The sequence below is a fragment of the Falco naumanni genome, chromosome 3, assembly GCF_017639655.2.
Source record: "Falco naumanni isolate bFalNau1 chromosome 3, bFalNau1.pat, whole genome shotgun sequence".
Lineage (NCBI taxonomy): Eukaryota > Metazoa > Chordata > Aves > Falconiformes > Falconidae > Falco > Falco naumanni.
Window position 1 is genome coordinate 83160754 of NC_054056.1, and position 21634 is coordinate 83182387.

General features: G+C 36.8%; 1 protein-coding gene across 1 annotated transcript in view; it reads left to right on the forward strand.

Moving 5' to 3' along the window:
- ZFHX4 (zinc finger homeobox 4) overlaps positions 1 to 21634 on the forward strand; it is a 150440-nt gene that overhangs the window by 112747 nt on the left and 16059 nt on the right. Inside the window, exons 5-8 of the mRNA XM_040588021.1 lie at positions 11549 to 11665; positions 17873 to 18006; positions 18162 to 18362; positions 21190 to 21307. Of these exons, the coding sequence (XP_040443955.1) occupies positions 11549 to 11665; positions 17873 to 18006; positions 18162 to 18362; positions 21190 to 21307 (570 nt within the window). The remainder of the gene's footprint in view (positions 1 to 11548; positions 11666 to 17872; positions 18007 to 18161; positions 18363 to 21189; positions 21308 to 21634) is intronic.

The following is a 21634-nucleotide window of genomic DNA, read 5'->3' on the forward strand; positions in this document are numbered from 1 at the left end:
TCTTATATGCCTGTACAAGAAAAAAGGGAGGTTAGTAATTTTATGTATTACAGCTGGTCTGCTTCTGCCTCTCAGAAAAGCCACTTTCACAATCAAGGACTAATATACACTGTACTACCTTAATTCAGCACCATGTGTGTATACATGGAGATATGGTCTGTAATTACATGGTTACATAGCATTTCTCCCTTGCCTTTCTAAGTTTACAGAATGGAGCTGCATGGGGTTATGGATGAATTGGTATTGTGCAGGGGTGGCAGAAACTATCTTTAGAACCTCACTGTGTTTCCTGAGAAATTCAGAAAATGTGTAGTGAAGGAGGCTGGGGATGCTAGGAAGAGAAATAAAGGGGTATGTTTAAGACAACTGAAGAACTTGCTTCCATATCTGTCTCTGCTGGAAAGATCCTATATTTTATCCTAAGCAGGTCACCTTCCCCAGACTTTTGATAGGAGTTCACTGACTGTGGGCTTCATTTTCTGAGTGCTTGATCTGAGGCTGTACTATAGTGTTAGGTAAGTGCTGAACACAGAGCGGCAAATGAAAGCAATCAGTGCTGTGCTTTGAGCATATTAAGTGCTATATATTCCTATGTACTTGGAAAAAAATTAGGTCCCATCTGTATCAGACTAGGTTCTCCAAGTTAGTAAAATTTTTTAACCTCGATTTCTGTATACTTCCCTTATCTGAAATTACAGAATTGCCTACTCATCTCTTAGGACATAATGAAGATAAATTCATTAATGTTTGTGCAGCAATAAAAAGTCAATAATGAAAAGAATAATTTGGCTTTCAGAATGGGTTGAAAAGATGTAGTAAATAAAACATGTAACCCCATGTTAAATAGTGGAGAAAGCAAAATCCTGAATATCTTTTCACTAATTAAGTATCAATAGTTTTGTGCAGTGAATAAGGCAAGAGGCCTTGCCATAAGGGAGAGCTTGATCAGGAAATTAAAGACTGTGTCACAAAGGAAGTGTCTTGATATCTTTTTTAAGATATTAAAGTATTTTACTTCTGTGATATTATTAATGGTTCCAAAAACATGGCTTGTTTTTTTGCATCTATAATCCCATAGTTACTTTTCAAAGAAAAACTAAAATAAATAAATAAATTACCATCTAGTACTGAAAGTAATATGAAACATCAGTGGGTTTAGATTTGCTACACAAGCTCCTTTTAATAGAGGTAATTAACTAAATGAGAGTAGCAGAAGGTTTTTGTCCTCTGTGTGGACAAGCATTGGTGAAGGGTAGTGCAGTAAACCAGAAGAATTATAAGACAAAAAATCAGGGATTTACTTTTGGGCAGTGGGGGACACCATGTTTTACCCACATTAATTTCCAATCTCTTTGCATACTAATCACTATCTTTACCTATCATTTTCTCTCCACATCCATCCTCCCACTCTTTTTATACATTACTTTTCCCACCCCACCAGTATCTCTTATCCACTTCTGCTGCTCATTCTTTGGGTGTCCCTTCTGTATTTTTAGTCAGCTCCTGGCTCCCCTCTCTATCCATCCATGCATGCTTCCATCCCTGCTGACTGCCAGCTTTAATATTCCTGCACAAGCCTCTCAGCATGTCTCAGTGTCTTTGCCTCATTTGCTTAGTAGATTGCAGTGGTTTGCACTTTTGGTCCTATCCAGCTCTGCCTCCTGAAGTCCAGTTTGGTGCTGGAATCTGGTACACTGCTGTTTCTAGTCCTAGCCTCCTGTGTCCTTCCTATTTTTCATTAGATACTAATTGTCACCTCAGTTTCTCCTCCTTTCCCCATCTCCTGGTCTTTCATGTTTTTTTTCCCTCAGACCACATTCTGCTTACCTCTCCCCAGTTCCTTCTCTAACCCCTCACATCTCTCTTCTGTACTTCTGCTCCTGCCAACTTACTAGCACAGGGGGAACGTGCTGCTCCTGCTCTCCTATAGCAATCAGTTCCCAGTGCACTGCACAATGACAGACAGCAGCAAAAGAATAAAAATCAGAAAGAGAAGTTCAGTTTCGCCATATTAAGGATAATATAGTGGCAGTCTGGTTGCACAGGGGAGCTGCCAAGACAATTTGTGTTTTAGAAGACCTATTTAAGCTGCAGTTCCTCTGTGAGGATGGCATGCACATTGTTTAGTACACATAGGAACTGGGTGAAGAGGTTTGTGGAGGCTCTGTGGGATGTGACTGAATATGCACTTTGGTGAGCTCTCAGCACTGTGGGAAGTGTGAGTGTGTTCAGTGATTATGGATTCCTAGGAGAATTTCAGCTCTTCAGTACAAGCGGCTTTTCTGAGCATGGGTAAGTAGAATTTTTCAAAGCTACATTGCTTGGCTGAATTTGGACAGTTTAATCAATGTGGCACATGCCAGACATCATCCTGTCTGCCGGATTTTGAGTTTGAGTTTAAAATCACCCGAACAGTAAAAGATTTACACAACATATATATATGTATATATATACACATGGAAAAATCTATTTGTCCTAATCTTATTCTTAGAAGCCACTGAATCATTTTGGCTGAAATTTCAAAACAAAAAGCATATGATATCCAACCTGCAGCAGAGATTCAGCACAGCCAATTTCAGCCAAGCACTTAAAGTTTACTGACGTTATAAGCAAATGCAAAGGCATATGTATGGTGGGAAGTCTACATTAAGCTTACAAATGGGTGGCTCTATCAACTTTTCAAACACCATTAAGAACAAGTTTTAAGTTCAGGTTTTGTTTAGAAGCTTTCTCTGAAATATTTTCAGTGCTATCAACAGAGCCACCTCACAAAACATTTCATGGTCTTAGCTAAATTGGCTAATTTATTTATATATAATAATAATAAACTGTAGATTTGGGCTTATTAGGCAGTTGTGAGCAGGGAGTCTAAAGGCAAGGGATGTCCTTTGGTTCTGCAGAGATAGAATTATATTGAAAATTAACAAATATTAATTTGGGGGGGTGGGCGTGGTATGGGAGAAAGAGCATTCAAATTAGACAAACATGTAGGAAAGGTAAAAGTAGTGCAGTATACTGAACAGTGGGAATTAAAAAGGTTAAGGAAAGAGGAGGTGAAAGATGGAGTAAAACATCTAGTATGTTGCACTGGTCTAGTAAAAAGAAAAATGGATACAAATAAAGCCACCCGTGCCATTCTGTTGCCATGATATGAGAAGTTTTACAGCAATACTGGGTACCTGAAATGCTTGACTTGGCCCTGGGAGAACCCCTAGATATAACTGACATTTCTGAATTCAGAAAGTCTGTGTATACATTCTACTGTATTTCAGTATTTATGAGTCACCCATGATTATGCTAAGAACCAATTGATATGGCTCATCTTCAGAGTATGCCATCTCCAACAAACTTGGCAGTTTGCTGAACTGGAGTTTCAAGCCTCAGAGTAATCCATAGCCTAATTCCTGACCTCAAACAATGCAGCAAGAAAAGTCTAGCTTTAGGTATTGGAGCACAGCGCTGAAATTGAAAGGATCCTGTAGGCTATTGTGGGTGAAAGGACAAACATATGTCATGTTATGGCTTATGAATCCCAAACACAGTAAATACTATAATGAGTCAGGAGCATTCCACAAAACTGCTTAATACTTGAATAAGGACACAAAAGTCTGTTATGAAAATTTTCCAGGTTAGGACTGGAGGATGTAAGGGAAGACAGTAACAGAAGGGGATGGGAGACAGCAAGGAGGCAGGAACATATTGCTGGTTTTTACCACTATTGCTAGTTTTGATAAGCAGACTTTTATCCTTTCCTCCTGTCTCAATAACAGAGTTTGACTGTGTGTCATCAGTATATTACATTTTGTATAGTACAGCTACAGCTGAGCCAGGGAACCCAGTTTTTACAGGAGATTTTTAGAAGAATTTCTTGTGGAAATCTCGGTGAATATTCTTACATATCACGCAGCCATTGTGATCTGAGTTGGAGGGGAAGATAAAAGCACTTGTGTTGTCTTTTCAGAAAAACGAAGACCATTTAATGAATGCATATGACAAAGAAACCAAACTTTTGAACTCTTCAGTGACATTTGCAACAAATAAGTTTGTAAAAAATCCATGGAGTGCTATATATGTTATAGAATATTTGTCAGGTAATTGTGGAAAAGAAAGAAGGAAAGAAAAGAGGAAAGAAAGAAAATAAAGAAAAAAAGGAAAGAAAGTAAGAAAGAAAGAGACAGAAAAAGAAAAAGAAAGAAAAAAAGAGAAAGAAAAAGAAAAAGAAAGAAAAAGAGACAGAAAAAGAAAAAGAAAAAGAGACAGAAAAAGAAAAAGAAAAAGGAAAAGAAAGAAAAAAATGCAAACCAAGTAATTCTGTAAAGGTTATTTTTAAAAAATTCAGAAAGTGTTTATGTTCAGGGAAAAATTTATTCACTGTAAATAGATCACCTACTTCTGCCTGTGATACTTAACATCAAGAAAGAGGAATATTTAAACTGGAGGGCTTAGTTAGTTACATGACAAGACATAGTACAAGAATTTATTCAGGTCAGAAAAAAGGATTCTTAAAAGTGGGAATAAAGCCAAAGTGATGTTAATAAAACTGAACATACAGGTTGGCTAAGAGGAGAAAATACATGAAGGTACCTAGAAAAGCTAAACAGGAATTCTTAAAGTATCTCAGAAATAGAAAGCCTGCAGAAGAGTCATTAGGTCTGCTAGATCACCAGAGGACAAAGAGTCAATCCAAAATGATCAGGAGATGGCAAAGAAAATAAATTCTTTTACTTTAGTATTCTCAAAAGACAAAGGAGAAATATATGCACTAACAGAAGTCTTTACAGATAATTTCAGAGACATACTGTTAGTGAGCCAAAAAGAGGTGAATAATTCAGAAAGTCTGGAAGGTAAATGTGAAGGATTTTACAGTGTATTTCAGAAAGAAACCCAGAAATTGAGTCACTAAGAAAAGATGTCATTTAAATTACATTTTAAATGAGTTGTTAATTAACATTGTGTATTTCTTAACAAATACACTCTAAAGGATTATTCTGGAAACTGTGAATCAGAGAGCCAATCTCACCACTTATACGATGTATTGGAAATTTAGCTCAAGTAGGAGGTATGAAAAAATGCAAAGAAATCAGATGGTAGAAACATTTGTGTATGAAGGGATGTTGAACACACAGATTGAACAGAACACAAAAGTAAAACAAGCTGAACAAGAACAATAAAAAAAAGGTGAATAATACTGTGAAGATCCAGCATTTTTCTTTTTTTCCTACAGGCTAGAAATGAGCACCCAGTAAACTGGTGAAGGTCATGAGAAGTCGCTCATTGACTTTCTGAGCTTTGGGTCAGGCTCTTAGGCTTAGGTTCATCCACCTAACTTCCAGCATTTAGCTACAGTGCCAAGGTGAAAAGTCTGCACTCCAAACACCAAATTTAACTCCAAAATACCTCTGTAGTCAGGGAGGAATTAGGCAATTTAGCCTACATAAAACCTGAGTTGTGCCCTGAAGAGATCTGTCTCTCCCTCCATAGAAAGGAAGCCTATAGTAGTGCCTGAAATTAGGCAGGGTGTATCCAGCATGTTGAATAAGAGTTGACAACAAGTTTTTATTTTCTTTTCTAAATAAACTTGATGGAAATATATTAGTCTTCAAGTCAGACAATGCTGTGCTCTTCATGCCTTATGCTGATGGGGGAAACAGCATTTTCTATGAACCGTAATGGCAGCCAAAAGAAAAGTACCGATCAGTTGGAAAAGTTAGACTGTTCTCAGTATAGATTCATGCTTCAATGCATTTCTTGAGATGGCCAAGTAAGAAAAGTATCCCTTTTTGCATAATAAATGATTAACTGTACATCTCCAATCACATCTGGAAAACATTGCTGTTTCATTCTGAATAGCTGACATTCTCTGTTAATGGTTTTGTCAGCATATGCTTCTTTTGCTTCTTGCAAAATATTTGATAAAATATTAATGTAGAAATAAACCAACAAAAATATAAACCACAGATCTTCCTATATTTTGATAAATCAGTATGGCTTAGCATAAGCTTGAGAATATTTTTTCCCCACATTTTACACCATTATCAGGGTAAAACATGCTTCTTTTCCTGATTTACTCTGATACTATAGGAAGGAGGCTAGAAAGCAGACAATCCCAGCCAGCAATGAGAGAGAAAGAAAGCTTGCTCAGCAGTCAGACTGGAAAGGACACCCCACCCCTCTAAACTTCTGGGGAGAACATTCCTTTTCCTACTCCAGCAGCTGGAAGTAGACTGTGGGTAAAAAAAAAAAAAAAAAAAAAAAAAAAAAGTCTAAACTCCTAGATTAGGAAATAGTAAAGTGCTGGGCAGGTTAGCTGGTGGTAATGGATCTTTTCTACTTCCAGAAGCTAAGTAACAAAAAGAAGTAGGATAGGTGAGAGCTGCCTCTTTCCAGCAGCCAAAGGGGTGAGGCTGAGCATGGCGAGTGGGGAATACTGGCTGCTGGGTGGAGCGGATGGATAAAATGGCTGTTGAGAAGGAGCCACCATGGTGTGCTCTGCTCAGCCAGCTTTGCAGCCACTCTCCTCTGACACAGTGATATGTTTCAACCAGAAGAAATTAAGCATTAGACTGCTATAAAAATTCAAATGATACACCACAAAACAAAATGGTACAATTTGATACTTACTGCCAGTTAGCACTTTCTGGTCAATATGATGATCATCACTTAATTATAGGCTTGTTTGCAGGAAGTTCAGCCTTCTAACAGCTATAGTTTTAAACATAACACAGTGATTAGAAACAGTTATTAACGGGTTGATGCTGTTATGCCCCTTGAGTCCCTAAAGAAGAAATTAGAAATCCTATTTGAAGATGAAATATGACCACTAGAAGATGAAGTCAAGATCCTGAATGAGTGAGGCATTCTGTTCCTCTGTCATGCTCTGCAAGAACAACCAGAAAATAGATCAGATACTTTCTGGAATATTTGGGTGGATAAATGGCAATCTAGAAGTCAGGGAGAATTCATGAACTAAGTAGCCTAACTAATACAACCCAGAAGTAGACCCACAAGCCCTGCTTTCAGTTAATTCTTTCTTCTCTTGCATATTCCCTGTCTTTTCCTTTATTTTCTTTTGTTAATTGTTCTTCTTTTCCCTACATTATCTGTCGTCTGTCCATCCCTCCATTAGCCTTTGTTAGTGGTTACTTTCTCATCCTGCCAGTTAATTTCAATAAGCCATTCACTCTACCAGTTGAACCTGGGATACACCTGTACTGAGCACCTATGGGTACCTTGATTCAGCTATTTATTGAACATATTAAATAACAAACTCCAATTATTTTTAAAATATCTCTCTCATTTCATATTTATTTACTTACTACTTTAGTTGATTGATTTATTCTTTCCTCATCTATCCGGCCCTTAGCCACAAACACTTGCTTAATCTTGCTTTCTTTCTCATAACCACAATTACTCACCCACAACTAGTAGATCATCCTTATTTAGGAAATTACTTGCAATTTGGAGAGAGCAAAAGGGATACCAACAACAACAACAAATTCCAGGACAAAAACAGGAACTACTGACTGTTGATTGATGTATCAGTGATGTAAAAAAAAAACCCAAACAAAATCAACCCTTGAAAATAATTTTTCTTAAATAGACCTGAAGACAGACTCTCAGTGCTACTCATCAGTAGGGGAGCCTCCCTGATAAAACACAGGGAAAGGTGATTGATATGCCTCCATACTTATCACAATGCATTTAAATTAGAGGACATTGTTTCAACTTGGCCATATCTTGTTTTAACTATTCCGTATGATATTTAAAAAATATATCAAATATATTATTAGTTTCCCTATACCTTCCCTTGGCTGTGGTGGATGCATTTATTCCTGTATTTGCATCTCAGTAAGTCAGGCTTTTCTAATCTGTGTACAAATATTAATCTAATTTTGCTGCTGGTATCTGCTATTCAACTTTGGCTGAGGCCTGGATTTTGCAGTTGATATCATCACGTATCTTGACTTCATTGGGTTGGGGAAGGTCATAAGGGTTTTCCTTCATAAAATTGGTATAGAAATGGGGCCTGAGCGTGTAGATTAACATACTAAAGCAGATGACATAGAATATATAATGTACAATATCAACTAATTAACATTACCTCTGAAGCTTAGCTTTTCCATTTTCCTTTATTTTACAGTTTCAGTGCAGACTGCTAACCTTATTTTTGTGTTTAATTCTAAGTCAGTTGTGAGGAAAAAGGTTGATAATGGCTAAACTTAAGACATCTAACATCAAAAGAAATTTTCAGCATTTGGACAAAATAAAACCAGGTGTGAATAAAATATCATATTGCAATAGTAAGTGTTATTAAACCATTGAAGTACATTTGAATCCAGTGTTCTATTCATTTTCAAAGCTGACATTTGTAAGTGTATATAGGCAGGACTCTTGTAAATTTAAAACAGAGCATTAGAAGTTGCTCTGGAATCTGTAACACCATCATATTGTATTTTGTTGATACATAATAATTCATAATTTTGTGTCTTTGAGCAGGGGCCATCACATTACACTTCTTTACATATCCTCAATATCTGTCCTAACAAATGGTCTTAAGGATATTTTTTGTAATTCGCTAACTGCTTTTAAGTTAGGGCTGTTGTATTTCCATCTTGTCCCTTTGATAAATGTCACGACAGTGTGAATCTTAGACAGCCTTTTTTTGAAGCCTGTAATTTTGAAGGAGAATGGAAGTTGTATTATCATTTCTGTCTATGAAATTTATTTCTGAAGTGAATGCCATACATATTTCTGAAATGAATGCCAAATGTATTTTCAAGAAGTGAGTGCCATTGAAAGCCAAGGCAGGCAATTTATACCATGCATAATAATGATATTAATTTTTATGGTGTGTATAAGTTACATTTTGATTAGTTTTTTGCATGATTAAAAATTTGCAAAGCCTTTATGGCCCCCAGGAGCCTACCTGTAATAAACAGCTCTCACCTTCCAAACCATAAAACAGGTCTGCAGTACTTGAACATTAGAGCTAATTGCCTTGCTACATCAAAGGGAGCACCACAAGACTGAGAAAAATCACAGAAGGGGGGGTGGGGAGTGGGGGGCAGTTTCACCTCCAAAGGTTATGTGTTTGTGGCTTGGTGGAGCCCTGTAAAGTTATGGCCTCGGAACTGCTGTTTGCGATTAAGTTGATGGGGAAAGTCTATCCCGCAATCTCTCCCTGCTGCTGACACAGAGTCTTTGTTCACATTCAGATTTCTCAAACTGTTGCCAGGGTCAGGCTGAGGTCAGACACCACGATGATGTATAGGAGAACATGTCTGGGAATTTCTCTCACACTTAAAACACATACCAGAAAAACAGGAGAGCACCCTGCAAAAATTGTCTGATGAGACCCAGATGATACTGTAGCTTTTCTTTTAGTACCTTCATAATTTTCTTTCTCTTTGCCTGACACACACACAATGTTTTATTAATGTGTGCCACGATAGCCCTTACAATTTTATGTCCCCTCAAGATAAGGACACTCAGTAGCACTTTGACACTTCATTTTCCAGCCCAGGGGGATTGGGCCAGTAAATCTAGTAAAAGAAGCAATGCGTCCATTCCCAAGGATGAGTGGAAAAGGGATTGCCATCGGCATTGTGAGGCCACGGGGCCTGACACTGGATATGAGCCTCATATGTGTGCACTCGGCATTAACACAGCCCGAGCCAGGCATGATCACAGGCTCGCAGCATCCTGAACCATGCTCCCCCGCCACCCTGACAAACACAGCCCTGCTTCCAGCTGAGACAGGGATGCCTACCATGTTTGATTAGCTATCGTTGTGGGAGGGGCAGGGGACTGCAGGGGGGAGCACGCTAAAACAGCACGAGGTGGATTTCCATTCTGATGGAAATTTTTTTTTATATATGCAATTATATTTTAAAGCGGGGACCATCTTTCTCCTTGTGTTGTTCCAAAAGCAGACATGCATGCTTAGTCCTTACCTACTGTATTTCGATGTCAATGTGAAATACATTGATCTGTGGTTGAGATTATTTTTTTTGGTTTTGATTTGGTTTCCAAAATTGCAGCTGTGTTTTTCTCTTCCGATTTACAAAAGATTTTGCAGAGAGCTGAGAATTGGATAGGTTCACCACATCGATCTGAGGGTTGTTTGCCTAGGCATACAGTTTCAGTGCATGGCTGGCAAGTAAGGCGCTAAGCAGCAATTTTTTTGTGCTCAGCTGCTACATATGACAGAGGATATTTCATTCGGCTGTCAGAATGTTATTAATAAAACATGGGGTGCGAAGAGGGCTACTATTTCCCCTTTCAATCACTATAGCATTTACAATGAAAATTTTATGCAGTGTGTAATTTTCACTTAATGCTTGACACTTAAAATGTCGGTAGCTGCATTTTGTATGGCTCCTGAAGGGTTAATTGTATCATGTTCCCTGCATAAAAGCTCTGCTTATCAAAAGTGAATAGAAGAGTGTATGCAAATGTGTGTCTGTGACCTTTTGCCTTTCCAGGGTTAATTTATATGGTCATTAAAGATTTTATGAAATCGAGCGGCCTGGTGCTTCGAATCCCATTTTACCTTCACCTCCTAATTTATGTAATTCCTACCTGAACTGGGAAATATGATTTTTATTTTTTTTGTGTGTGCGTGCTGCAATGAAAACAGCATGCTGTGCTGTAGGGAGTTGCAAGTCTGGTTATCTGGCATTACTCAGATTGCTAAAAATTCATTAAAATGTGACATCAGCACAGTAAGAGACAAATGATCACAGGATGAAAAGGAACAGTGGGCCTTTCACGGATTAGTGCTACACAGCCCCAGCATAGAAGCTAACTGCATAAACAGATTAATCCACCAGTAGCAGCATAGCTAAGATTTACCGAATAATTAAATGGGCTTGAGTTACTGTGAAGATTTCCATGTAATCTAGCTGGTGTGAACACGTAAGTGAGGTGTGGGTAATGCTGCTTCCTCAGAAGCCATATACCAAGTTGCATCGTTTATCCTGAATGGCTCCCCCTGGAGACAGAATTTGAGACTTCTCCCGCAAAGCCAGAGGTTTATATTTAATACAGTACCTAATACCTAATACTTACTTACTGCAATTAGCGGGATACTGCCGCACTAATAGGATTTATATTTGAATTCCCCTTTTTTTCTATTTTTTTCTTTTTTTTTTTTTTTTTGGCTCCAAGATGCATTTTTACATATGCTTGCTTTTGTTCCAGCCTGCATGGTGTGTGTGTGCATGCGTGAGCTTGTATTTTAGTACAAATAATTTCTAGCCAAAGAATGTGAAATGACAGGCTTTAAATCTGTCATGCTGGTGCAAAGCAGGAACTCTGATGAGGACACGGTCAAAATTTCTGGATAGATTTTGAAATATTGCAAATTATTTGTAATTAATATCCAACCTCTTTAAGTGCTGTTTTTCTTTTTTCTTCCCCCCCTCCCCTCTTTCCCCCTGTTTTGCTACCTTCTTTTAGTGCTGTTCTTATTACTTGAAATATCTTTAACGGCTGTTAAGTGGTTGCTGGGTTTCTCCTCTAAGATCTTTTCTGTGCTTATCCACAGAAGAACAAGGTGAAGATACAGAAGGGTCTGCTAAAAGTACATCAGTGGCTGTGGCTGATGATAAAGACTCAAGTGAGAGAGACAATAGTGAAGGCAAAAAATCTAGTAAAGACTCTGGTAAGATGTTAGAATTTTGTTTTCCCCCTTTTTTTAACTTATGAAATGCTCTTTCATTTTAAACTGTCTGGACATTCCCACTACTATTCATTGCATGTGCATTTTGCATGTGATTTCTATCAGTAGCCTCCCATTGACCTATTTTTAATCATAACCATCTGACAGGATAGATGCGGATAAGTTGAAGAATATTACAGGACGACCAGTGAGATTATTTTTTAATCAAATCAGTTTGTGTGCTTGTAATTTTTTAAGCGCCTTTCATTAATCTTAGCTATACTTGTGATTCCTCTGATGGCATATTAATTTTTCATAAGCATAGGATTAGGTACCACTTGAATTTTTTCTTCAATCAGTTTTGCCCCCCTTTTAACCCCAAAAATGTGGGGTTTTTTGTTATTATTATTTTTTGGTCTTGCTCTCTGATCAGTTACTCCCAAGAATCTGGCCTCTTCCTGGGCATTTATTTGAGGCATTTTGAAAAAAATACACAAAATCCAGTGAAAAAGTTTACAGATGATTCAGCCTAAGAAAGAGGAAATATCATTGAAAACGGATTATGGGTTGGGTAATTTTGATCTCCTGGAATAGACAAAGCCCAGTAATGAAAGCTACTGTCTTTGAAAACAAAACCCCTATGTCATGACATTTACTTGTGCACAAACAAACCCAGGGCCAGCATCTGGTGTAGATACCCAAGGCTTTTTCTGTGTTTGATTTGGCAAATATGTGACTCCATCCATGCTTTTTATGTATGAGATGGAAATCTATGGTCACAATGAATATTACATTGGCTACTTTTGCTGCACGCTATACCTAGTTACATTATGTTGGATTCACTGAAGCAGAAGAAGTGCTGAAACAGGTTGAAGCCTATTAGTTTCAGGTAGTCATATATCTTTTCCTTGTACACCAATGACAGCAGCATACAAAGGAGGTTGTATTCTCTGTAAAGACATATAGTTGTAGAGAAAATATTGTTTTACTTATGAGTTTCTTTACACCCAGATTCTCCCATACTGTAATTTGCCTTCTACATTTTAAACACTGTTGGATTTATTTCCAAAAAAATATTATAGATGGCTGTTTTTATGCCAAATCAATTCAGAAGACTGACCTAAAGATTAAAGCTTCCTAAAGTTTGCTTGTTGATGTGCTAAGGTCAGTACCCATCACAGTTTACAACCTCAGCTGCTCTTCGGTCCCTTTTTTTTTTTTTTGAGATCAAGAGACTGAAGAAAGGCCAATGATGACAAGGATGATGTTGAGCAAGAAACTGTGTTGTGGTTTAAAACATATATCCCCCTCGGCTGGCTCTGATTTGGTAAAAACTGTCTGCAGTGCAGTAAAGCCATGCTCCCAGGCCAACCTAAGTCCTCCTGTGGAGTCTCATCAGGGGCTGTCCTGGACACTCACAGAAAAGGGTGAGAGCCACCTGCAGCCTACATTTCCTACCATACATTCTGCCTAGGGGACACTGTGAACTGCTTCAGGGAGGTTATCAGACCTCTTTTTTGTTAGGCAGGTCCATTTATAGCTGTTCAAGAAAGAGTATAATATTAAAGCTCCAGAAAAAAAAAGAAAAAGTTAAAAAAAAAAAAAGGAATCTAGAAAAAAATACTGAAGGGGAATTCTCAAAATTCCATCAGGATTAGCCACTCATAAGGGCCAAGTTTAATTAGGACAAACCTATATCCAGATGCCTACTGGGTGCACTACAGAAAACCATCATAATTGTTCTGCATTCCCGTGCCAGCAATTACAGAAATAACTTTGCAGTAAGATTCATATAAAAACAAGAGCTGAAATACTTGATTGCCTTTGTGCTTTGCAGAAAATAGTTCGTACTATAAATCCTAAATCTTTTAGTAACTTTTATTTTCTTAATCTAAATTAATTCTTCATATGTAACATTCAGACCATCATCTTAATTTTTGCTCAGCTGACAAGTATTTCTAATGACTGCATAACTGCTTATGTATAATTGAATGTTAATTTGGGCTTTCTCATGAATTGAGTGTTGCAAGTCTTGCCAAAGAAATCTCAGGAAAACCAATAAATTAATCACAATACTAACAAGTTAGACAGGAAAGTGGTGTGACCCCTCTTTAGCATAGAATCTATTAGACGAGAAAGGATTAACATGTATTTAGTAACAGCATGTTTGTGTAAGCTGTTGTGCTGTATTGCTTACCTTATCTCAAGGAGTAGAGCTTTCAAAATGAGAGTTGGCAATATGCAAGTTATATTTGTTGAATATTCATTCAGAATAGAAAACCCTACTAATGCCTCATTTATATTGTCATTTAAATCTAGTGCCACTTTAGATTAATTATAATCCAAATTACAGCTCTATGCAGTGCAAGAATTAATATGGAATTTATCCAGATTAATACATTTGCATTGAAAATGTAATATGTCTCTGCCATGGCTAAGGGGAGCACTTTTTAATAAGGTAGTAAACATGAGGAAGGATGGAAATTAACCTTCATTATTGCAATGAAAATTATCCTTTCATTCTACTCTAATTAGAAAGAATACTCTACCAGTATTTATAATTTTAGAATCATTTTGAGGCTGAATAACATCATCTGATCTGTCAGAAGTCTTAAATTATGCAATCTTCATCAAATACATAGATTCATAAATAAGAAAACAGTATTTCGATTATGGCTTTCCCAGGATTTTTTTCTCACTATTATATATATTTTATTAACTTTCTCCTTGTTAGTCACACAAACAATTTTATTTTATTTTGGGGCTTCAAAAATATTACAAAGATGATGAAATCTGAATTGCAGTAAGTAATGTCATCTTTATATTAGCAATCTTACACAAGTTAAATAGTTCTGTAACTGACAGGCAATCATTGACTAGTCTATTTCATGGCACTTATTTATAATTAAACTTAGTTTTTGAGCTAAATGTATTGAAATTACATCATTCATCTGAAACAATGTTGCATATTTTATATTATAAAATTAATTACAGGTTTTTTTCACACTTAGGAAAAAAACCCCAACAAATAATGTGTCTCAAGAATAAAAAGTGTGTATTTAAAACATGAATAGCAACTGAATTTAGTCTTTTCCTACAGCTGCCTAGTAAGAATAGCATGCCAGTGGAACATCTAGCTGTGAAAACTGCCACACAGCATGCTTGGGACCATAATATTTTCTCTCCTCTCTCCCTCCTCCTTCAACGCTTTTCCTGTAAGGCTGTAAGTTTGTTCAGCCTCCCTACAGAAAGCTCCCTTAAAGCAGTGAACTCAACACAGAAAGAAGAAAGCTGATACAGCAAGATGAGGCACTGAGTTGTAATAGCTGGACCACTGTGTGAGGAGCCGATCTCCTTTGGTTTTGGCATGTAGACTCTGGCTTGGGGGGCTCAGTCCTCACCACGTGCAGGGGCGACTGGTGTCCCCATGCCAGAGGGAAGAATCAAGCCCCTCCTTTTTTTGCAAGTCTCATCATAAGTCACAGACTCGGTTACTTTACTACAGGCCCAATGTAACTTTGGTCACTTAAGAAGTAACAGTGCTTGGGGTTGAATGAATCCAGAGCAACAACAACAACAAAAACAACAAAGCCTTTGTAAATTTCAACAGTTTATATAAATATCATAGGAAACTCAGTAAAAAGCTGTGCTTTGTTACGCATTTATTGACCCCAGCACAGTGTTTTATAACTCTAGGGTTTTATTATATTAACCGCAAAAGAAAATTTAACCAACCCCCCCCCCCCCCCTTGTTTTTATAGAAACAAGAACTATGTGTTTCATGATTATTATAGGCCCTTTGAAGTAATTAAGTTATTCCATCCTGTGGTGGAAGATGATGTGTGCTATTAACCTTGTGTGTGCCCAGGCACACACAGAGTGCACTCCAAGCTAAATTTCACTAGCAGTTAAATACCACTGCCAAGACACAGTTAAACACCTTTTCACAACACAATTTTGGAGCAGGATTTGGATCCTGATTTCTGTAAGAACAATCTAACAGGATGAGGGGAAGAGAAGGTGGAAATGTTTTATTTTGGTTTTTAAATTCAGCTATAACTGCCCATCTACACCAGCTTGTATTCAGAAGAGATTCTTGCCCATTTGCCTTTAAAAAGGGATATTTTAAAAGTGACATATGATAAAGGTAAGAAACAGTAGTCAACTGTTAGACATTTTTGACAGTTGGAAATGAAAAGAGGTTAATAATTTGAACCCATCCTTCTAAAACCTGAGAAGCAGCCTTTCTCTGTTAATATGGTATGTCACTTTTTTACTTTTCAGAATTCTCACAGTTAAGACATTTAAATAATAATGGTTTATTGCCAAACAAATATAAGTAGGCCAGGGCGTACTGTATTATCATAAACTAAAGTAAGTAATAAAATGGGGCCTTATGTGATGGCACTTTGTACATTTTGCCTTTAAGCATCACTAGTCCTTCAGGTTGTTGCCTCAGCACTGACTGAGCAATCTAAATGAGGCCTTCAGGATCGGTTCCTGAGAGTGTAAAAATTCAGTGGGGTCCAAAAAGCAGCTTGTTCAGATATTAAACCAATGTTGACAAATTGGTCATTAATAGTAGGATATGGCAGAGAGAGATGTTAATTTGAGCAAGAACATGCAAAAATTACTCGCCTAAATTACACCAAAAGAAATAATCAGTAATTTAGGAATGAAAAACAATGTGTGGGGATATCACCATTAATGTATGTCATTTTTTTTTTTTAATGCCTTTCAGAAAATGTCCCTGTATGATTCAGTTTTCAATTGTTTATTATTGTACCATGAGGATTTGGTGTTTACCTTGAAAATTGTTCTCTTATTTTACTTCTCTTTTAAGTTGCTCTCGTAATATCAAATATTGGACAAAGTCTATATAATAATAATAATAATAGTAATACTACTACTGATAATAATGTTCTTGGTTTTGTCTACATAAAAATTTCGGTATTTTCTTTGTCCATGTTTACTTTGTTCCCAAAACATCCATGACCTTATTTTTAAATTAATCCTAGGTTATTGTGCAATGAGGTGCAATTTGTTCATTTATATGAACCTTATGTGGATTGAAAAAAATCAAGATAAATCTTCATGCACAGCATACAATCAGATTACCCCTGGACTATATATTTATGTTGGGTCTGATAGCAATCAATGGTTTAGCTTCATTGCATTTCAAGATGTATTTGCACCCAGTGTCCAGTGATAGTGTCCTCACCCTGGAAATAATTTAGTTGCAAATTGACTGGAAGATGGTGAAAATTGAAAGTTAAAATTAGAAATACTCATAATAAACAGCAGAAAAAAGGTCAGATGATGCCGCACTATGATGAGATTGGAATGGTTGGTAAATGAGGTTTTGTGTTTGTCGTGAGATGTATGTGACATGCCTACCCAATGCTCTTGTAATATCCAGCCTAGCAGAAGAGATTATCTGGCAAATTGACGCTGGGAAGAATTTTCTGATGGACTGGGAAATGAGAATTGCACTCTTTTCTTTGATGTGTGCAAGACTGGGCTGCATTGCACAGCTAGTTCAGGCATAATATTAAATATAGTATTTAATACTTAATAGTAGAACTATCTATAGAAAACAATTATATTCTGGTTTTGATCACAAATGGCAGACTATAAAAATTCACAGTGTAAACATCTAAGGCAATCCCAAATGACTGATCTTTGTATATAATTAATATTAAGTTAGCTCTGAAATCCTATTCTCCACAGTATTTCTTTTAAAGCTTCACTATATTCAGCTTCAAAATTGTAACTAGGCAGGAGTTATCAAAACAGCACAATAATCATATTGCTCAGACAGTTTAGAAAAGAGAGAGGGTAATTAAACAGCAGCAAATTAATTATTTTGGAAAACAGGATTTTAAAGCAAAAGCTGATTTGTTTTAATATAATACACAAATTCATACTGAGCTGCACAGTATTGATTAATCTTTAAAGGCAACCTAAGGTTATCTCAACAGTAGAGTCCATTTTTAAATGTGTTTATAGTCCCCATCAAGGATAAAAGTGTATTTTCACCTTTGTGCTTACCAGAGTTGTTTTATTTAAATATACTTTTTCCCATAACTTAAAAAAAAACCAACTAAAAACTCCTTAAAGACAATATAAACATTTAGAATCAGATCCTCTTTTTAAACCAGGATATTTTAAAGTTTGAAATATGTTCTTTAAAATTATGTTTTTTAACAGGAATAGTCACACCAGAGAAGGAACCAAAAGTGAACACTGTGGTAGGGGCACAACAGCTTCTTCTATCAAAAGAAGAGGATGGTGCAGCTAAAAAATCAAAGCCTCCAGAGGACAATAAATTTTGTCATGAGCAGGTAAAAGAAAATGTAACAATTTAATTGCATTCTAGAACTCTTTCAAATAACTCAAGAATGAAACAGAGATGATATGCTGTTAAAACAGCAATATCAGCAAGTTATAAAAAGCATACTAACTAATAGCCCGCATCTTAATTTGATTTTTTTTTCAGTTCTATCAATGTCCTTATTGTAACTACAATAGCAGGGACCCAAATCGTATCCAGATGCATGTCCTGTCACAGCATTCAATGCAACCTGTTATCTGCTGCCCCCTCTGCCAGGATGTCCTCAGCAACAAAATGCATCTCCAGCTTCATTTGACCCATTTGCACAGTGTGTCTCCTGACTGTGTGGAGAAACTGCTCATGACAGTAAGTGTTCCAAATACTGATGTGCATACTGCAGAAATGTATTTGGGTCTCTGGGTAACGTATTTGTTGTGACATAGTATTCAGGTAGCCTGAAGAGGGAAGTAGTTCAGGAGTCTTAGATTCTGTTGCCACCTCGTCCAGTGACTGATGCCTCTTGGGGAAATGACTGAAGGTGGATTTCAAAGAATGCTGAAAATGTGCAGTTCCTCATTGATGTTAACCTTGGAAAAATCAAGCCTGTCCATGTCTCTAAGTGTACACCTATAAATTTGATCTAATAATATCCAGGTCCCAGAGGTGTTGTGACTTCTGTTTGCAAAATAATAGGAATTCCCTGTAGAATGTAGTTCCCAAATGTAAACAGATTCCTGTGTATAGCTGGGCTGTACTTGCATTATATTACATGAAATTCACTATAAAATATCAATAGTGATGCTTATTGGAGAACGTGGTTATCTTATAGTGAATGTTCTGTTTCTTACATAAAAGATCCTTTAGGTTTTTTGTAAATGAATGTGCATATGAAACAGAAAGGCAAGTTCAAGACTAGGTAGCAACCCAGTTGCGTCTGTTGTTTATGATATGGAATATCTGATTTTAAGTACCTAACCTGGATCAGACAGGGACATTAACTAGCTTACCCATGATCAAGATGAATGCTATAACCAGCAAACTCTATTTGGAGGATGAATTCCATTCCAACCTCACTATGAGAATCCTGTTCTTCACTGCAAAATTGTACAAACCATGTCAAAACAATAAAATTCTGTGAAAAATAATGACTTGGCACCTTGTAAAACAATGTCAGTAAAGACACAGCCAGGTTTAAAACATATTTATTATTACAGCATAGATTCAGTTAGAAAAGAGACCTCCCAAGAGACCCTAATTCTGGTTGTCTTGGCTTTTTAGAAGGAAATGCATTTGGAAATCTCAGGGATCCACCTCCTTAAGGATTTATTTCTGTATCCACAGATGACTCCTTTATATGGTTGTGGTTGTAGGTCTACCACCTCATTCTCAAGTAAAGTGGTAAAAAAAGAAAAAAGAAAAAAAAAAAAAAAGAACTGAAAGAGCTCTTGACTAAAGGTCTGGGTAGAGTGCTTTGTGCCTGGTGCTGATAAGCAAATACAGAATTGTGTATTCTTCTTTTCCTTTCCTTGGTTTTCTACTAACTATAGCTCTGACAGACTATGTAGCTGTGGCCCACCACAAGCAAAATGCAGTAGAAATTTAATTTTCCTAGACCCTTTTAGGAAACTGGGAACATGTGGACCCCACCCCACTCCATGCTAAGCAGTTTTAGCTTTCTTCTCAAGTTCTCCATGATTCCCTCTGTGCTGTATCTCCTCTCCTCTCCTTTCCTCTCCAGGTGCTGGGGAGTTGTCTCACTGTTTCTGAGAGGAAAAAAATGTTTGTTGGCAGAGAAAGAGATTGCACAACATAATTGTCTAAATTGCGCATCTAAATTATCCTAATTTCTAGCAGTAATATACTCTCTCTATAGCTGAAGTCCCTGGTGATATACCATGACGATATACCATCTATAGCATATTTTTCTTCTGTGGGACACTTAGAGTTAACTACATCTTTTTTTTTTTAAAGTTCTTCCCTCCCAAATAAACTCAAAGTCACTAGTCCTCTGAGAGGATGCTATTAATGGCATGTTTAAATTACAAATAAACTAAGCCCTGAGCTTCTAAAAATATGTCTAGAGTATTTTTTCCAATAGGCAATTAGTATACATACATGCATACATACATACATACAAATATACGTATATAAAATTCCTGTGTATCCTAATAAAGGTTTAAAATAATTTCTTAAACTGTTAAAGAGGACGAAAAGGTGTTTCTACTTATAGTTATTAATGTATGTAACTTCCATTATTATAGAAATTTACCACTCAGAAATCTCTGCTATGGATATTCATGTTACCTCTGTATGAAGCAAGAAAGTACTATCCTTAATGTTAGAGATGAGGAGCTGCAGTACAGTCTGAAATTATTTACCCAAGGCCTTTTAGACAGAATCTGGCAGTGCCATTTGAATCCAGTCCTGCTAAGTCTTAGTATGAGCACCTAGAAAATCCTTTATTCAGGTATGGTATGTTTTAAAGTTCTAAGCAAAAGGAAAATGAAGTGTAGAGCAAATATTCATGTCAACTTAACTAAACTGAGTACTATCAGACACCTATAAGAGTACATCCTTCAAAGATTTCTGTCTATAATTTGAAAACATAACACAATAGGTAAAGCAGTCTGAAGAAGATACATAAGCAATTTAAGACAAGAAAGAGAACAATCTTATTTTAAATGGAAAAAAGTTGCTATTTCTATACGGAAATAAAATTATAATGTTCTTTCAAAGATCATGGAAGGTCAAGCATTTGTTTAAAAAACAATACAGGTGAAGCAAAGTGGGAATGCCCTCAGTCAAGGACTGACTGGTGACCATATTTCAACATGATCTCTGTCTTTGGGGGATGTCCGAGAAAAATTCTCCTGACAAATCTGACCACCTGACATAGCCAGCAAAATCTTCTTTGTGGTGACATTGAGACCAATGAAATATTGAGTGTATGTAGTTCTATAGCATCACCTTATTGTGGATTATTTTGAGTTGATTCTCCACCAAGGGGCATTTAATGGTCTGGATTTGTGGTCTGTCAGAAACCATTGTCAAGGACTAAATCAAGATCTTGGTTTAGTACTGGCAGTCTTTAGTCCAGATATGGTGGATCTTCTGAATTATAATTTCATACTGTTGTATAGTATTGAATAGTATGACTTTTCCTGTAATAATACTGTGTTCTTCATTTTCAAAGGTTCCTGTACCAGATATCATGATGCCCAATAGTATGCTATTGCCAGCAGCTGCTTCAGAGAAATCTGAACGTGACACACCTGCAACTATTACAGCTGAGGGATCTGGGAAATATCCAGGTATGCAATAAAAAGCTCAGACATGTAAAAGCTCTGTACGGGCAATTTAGAAATAAAGTACCCATTTCTTTCTTACTAAATTGAATCCTCTTTAGCTTGCATATAGCCACAGAGAGAAAAAAAGAAAGATAACAAGGGGTCTGAATTTGGCTGAATGCACCCATGCAGAGCCACTAAGATGCATGAGTATGCCAGACTGTTTGCTTTTGGTAGAGGTAAAATTAAACAGTAGTGCCTAGCCACTTTGAAGGTAAGACCCTCCTTATTTAACCAGCAAATAAGACCCAGTCCTAAAAGACAGTGGCACTTTCAGCAACATCGATGGGA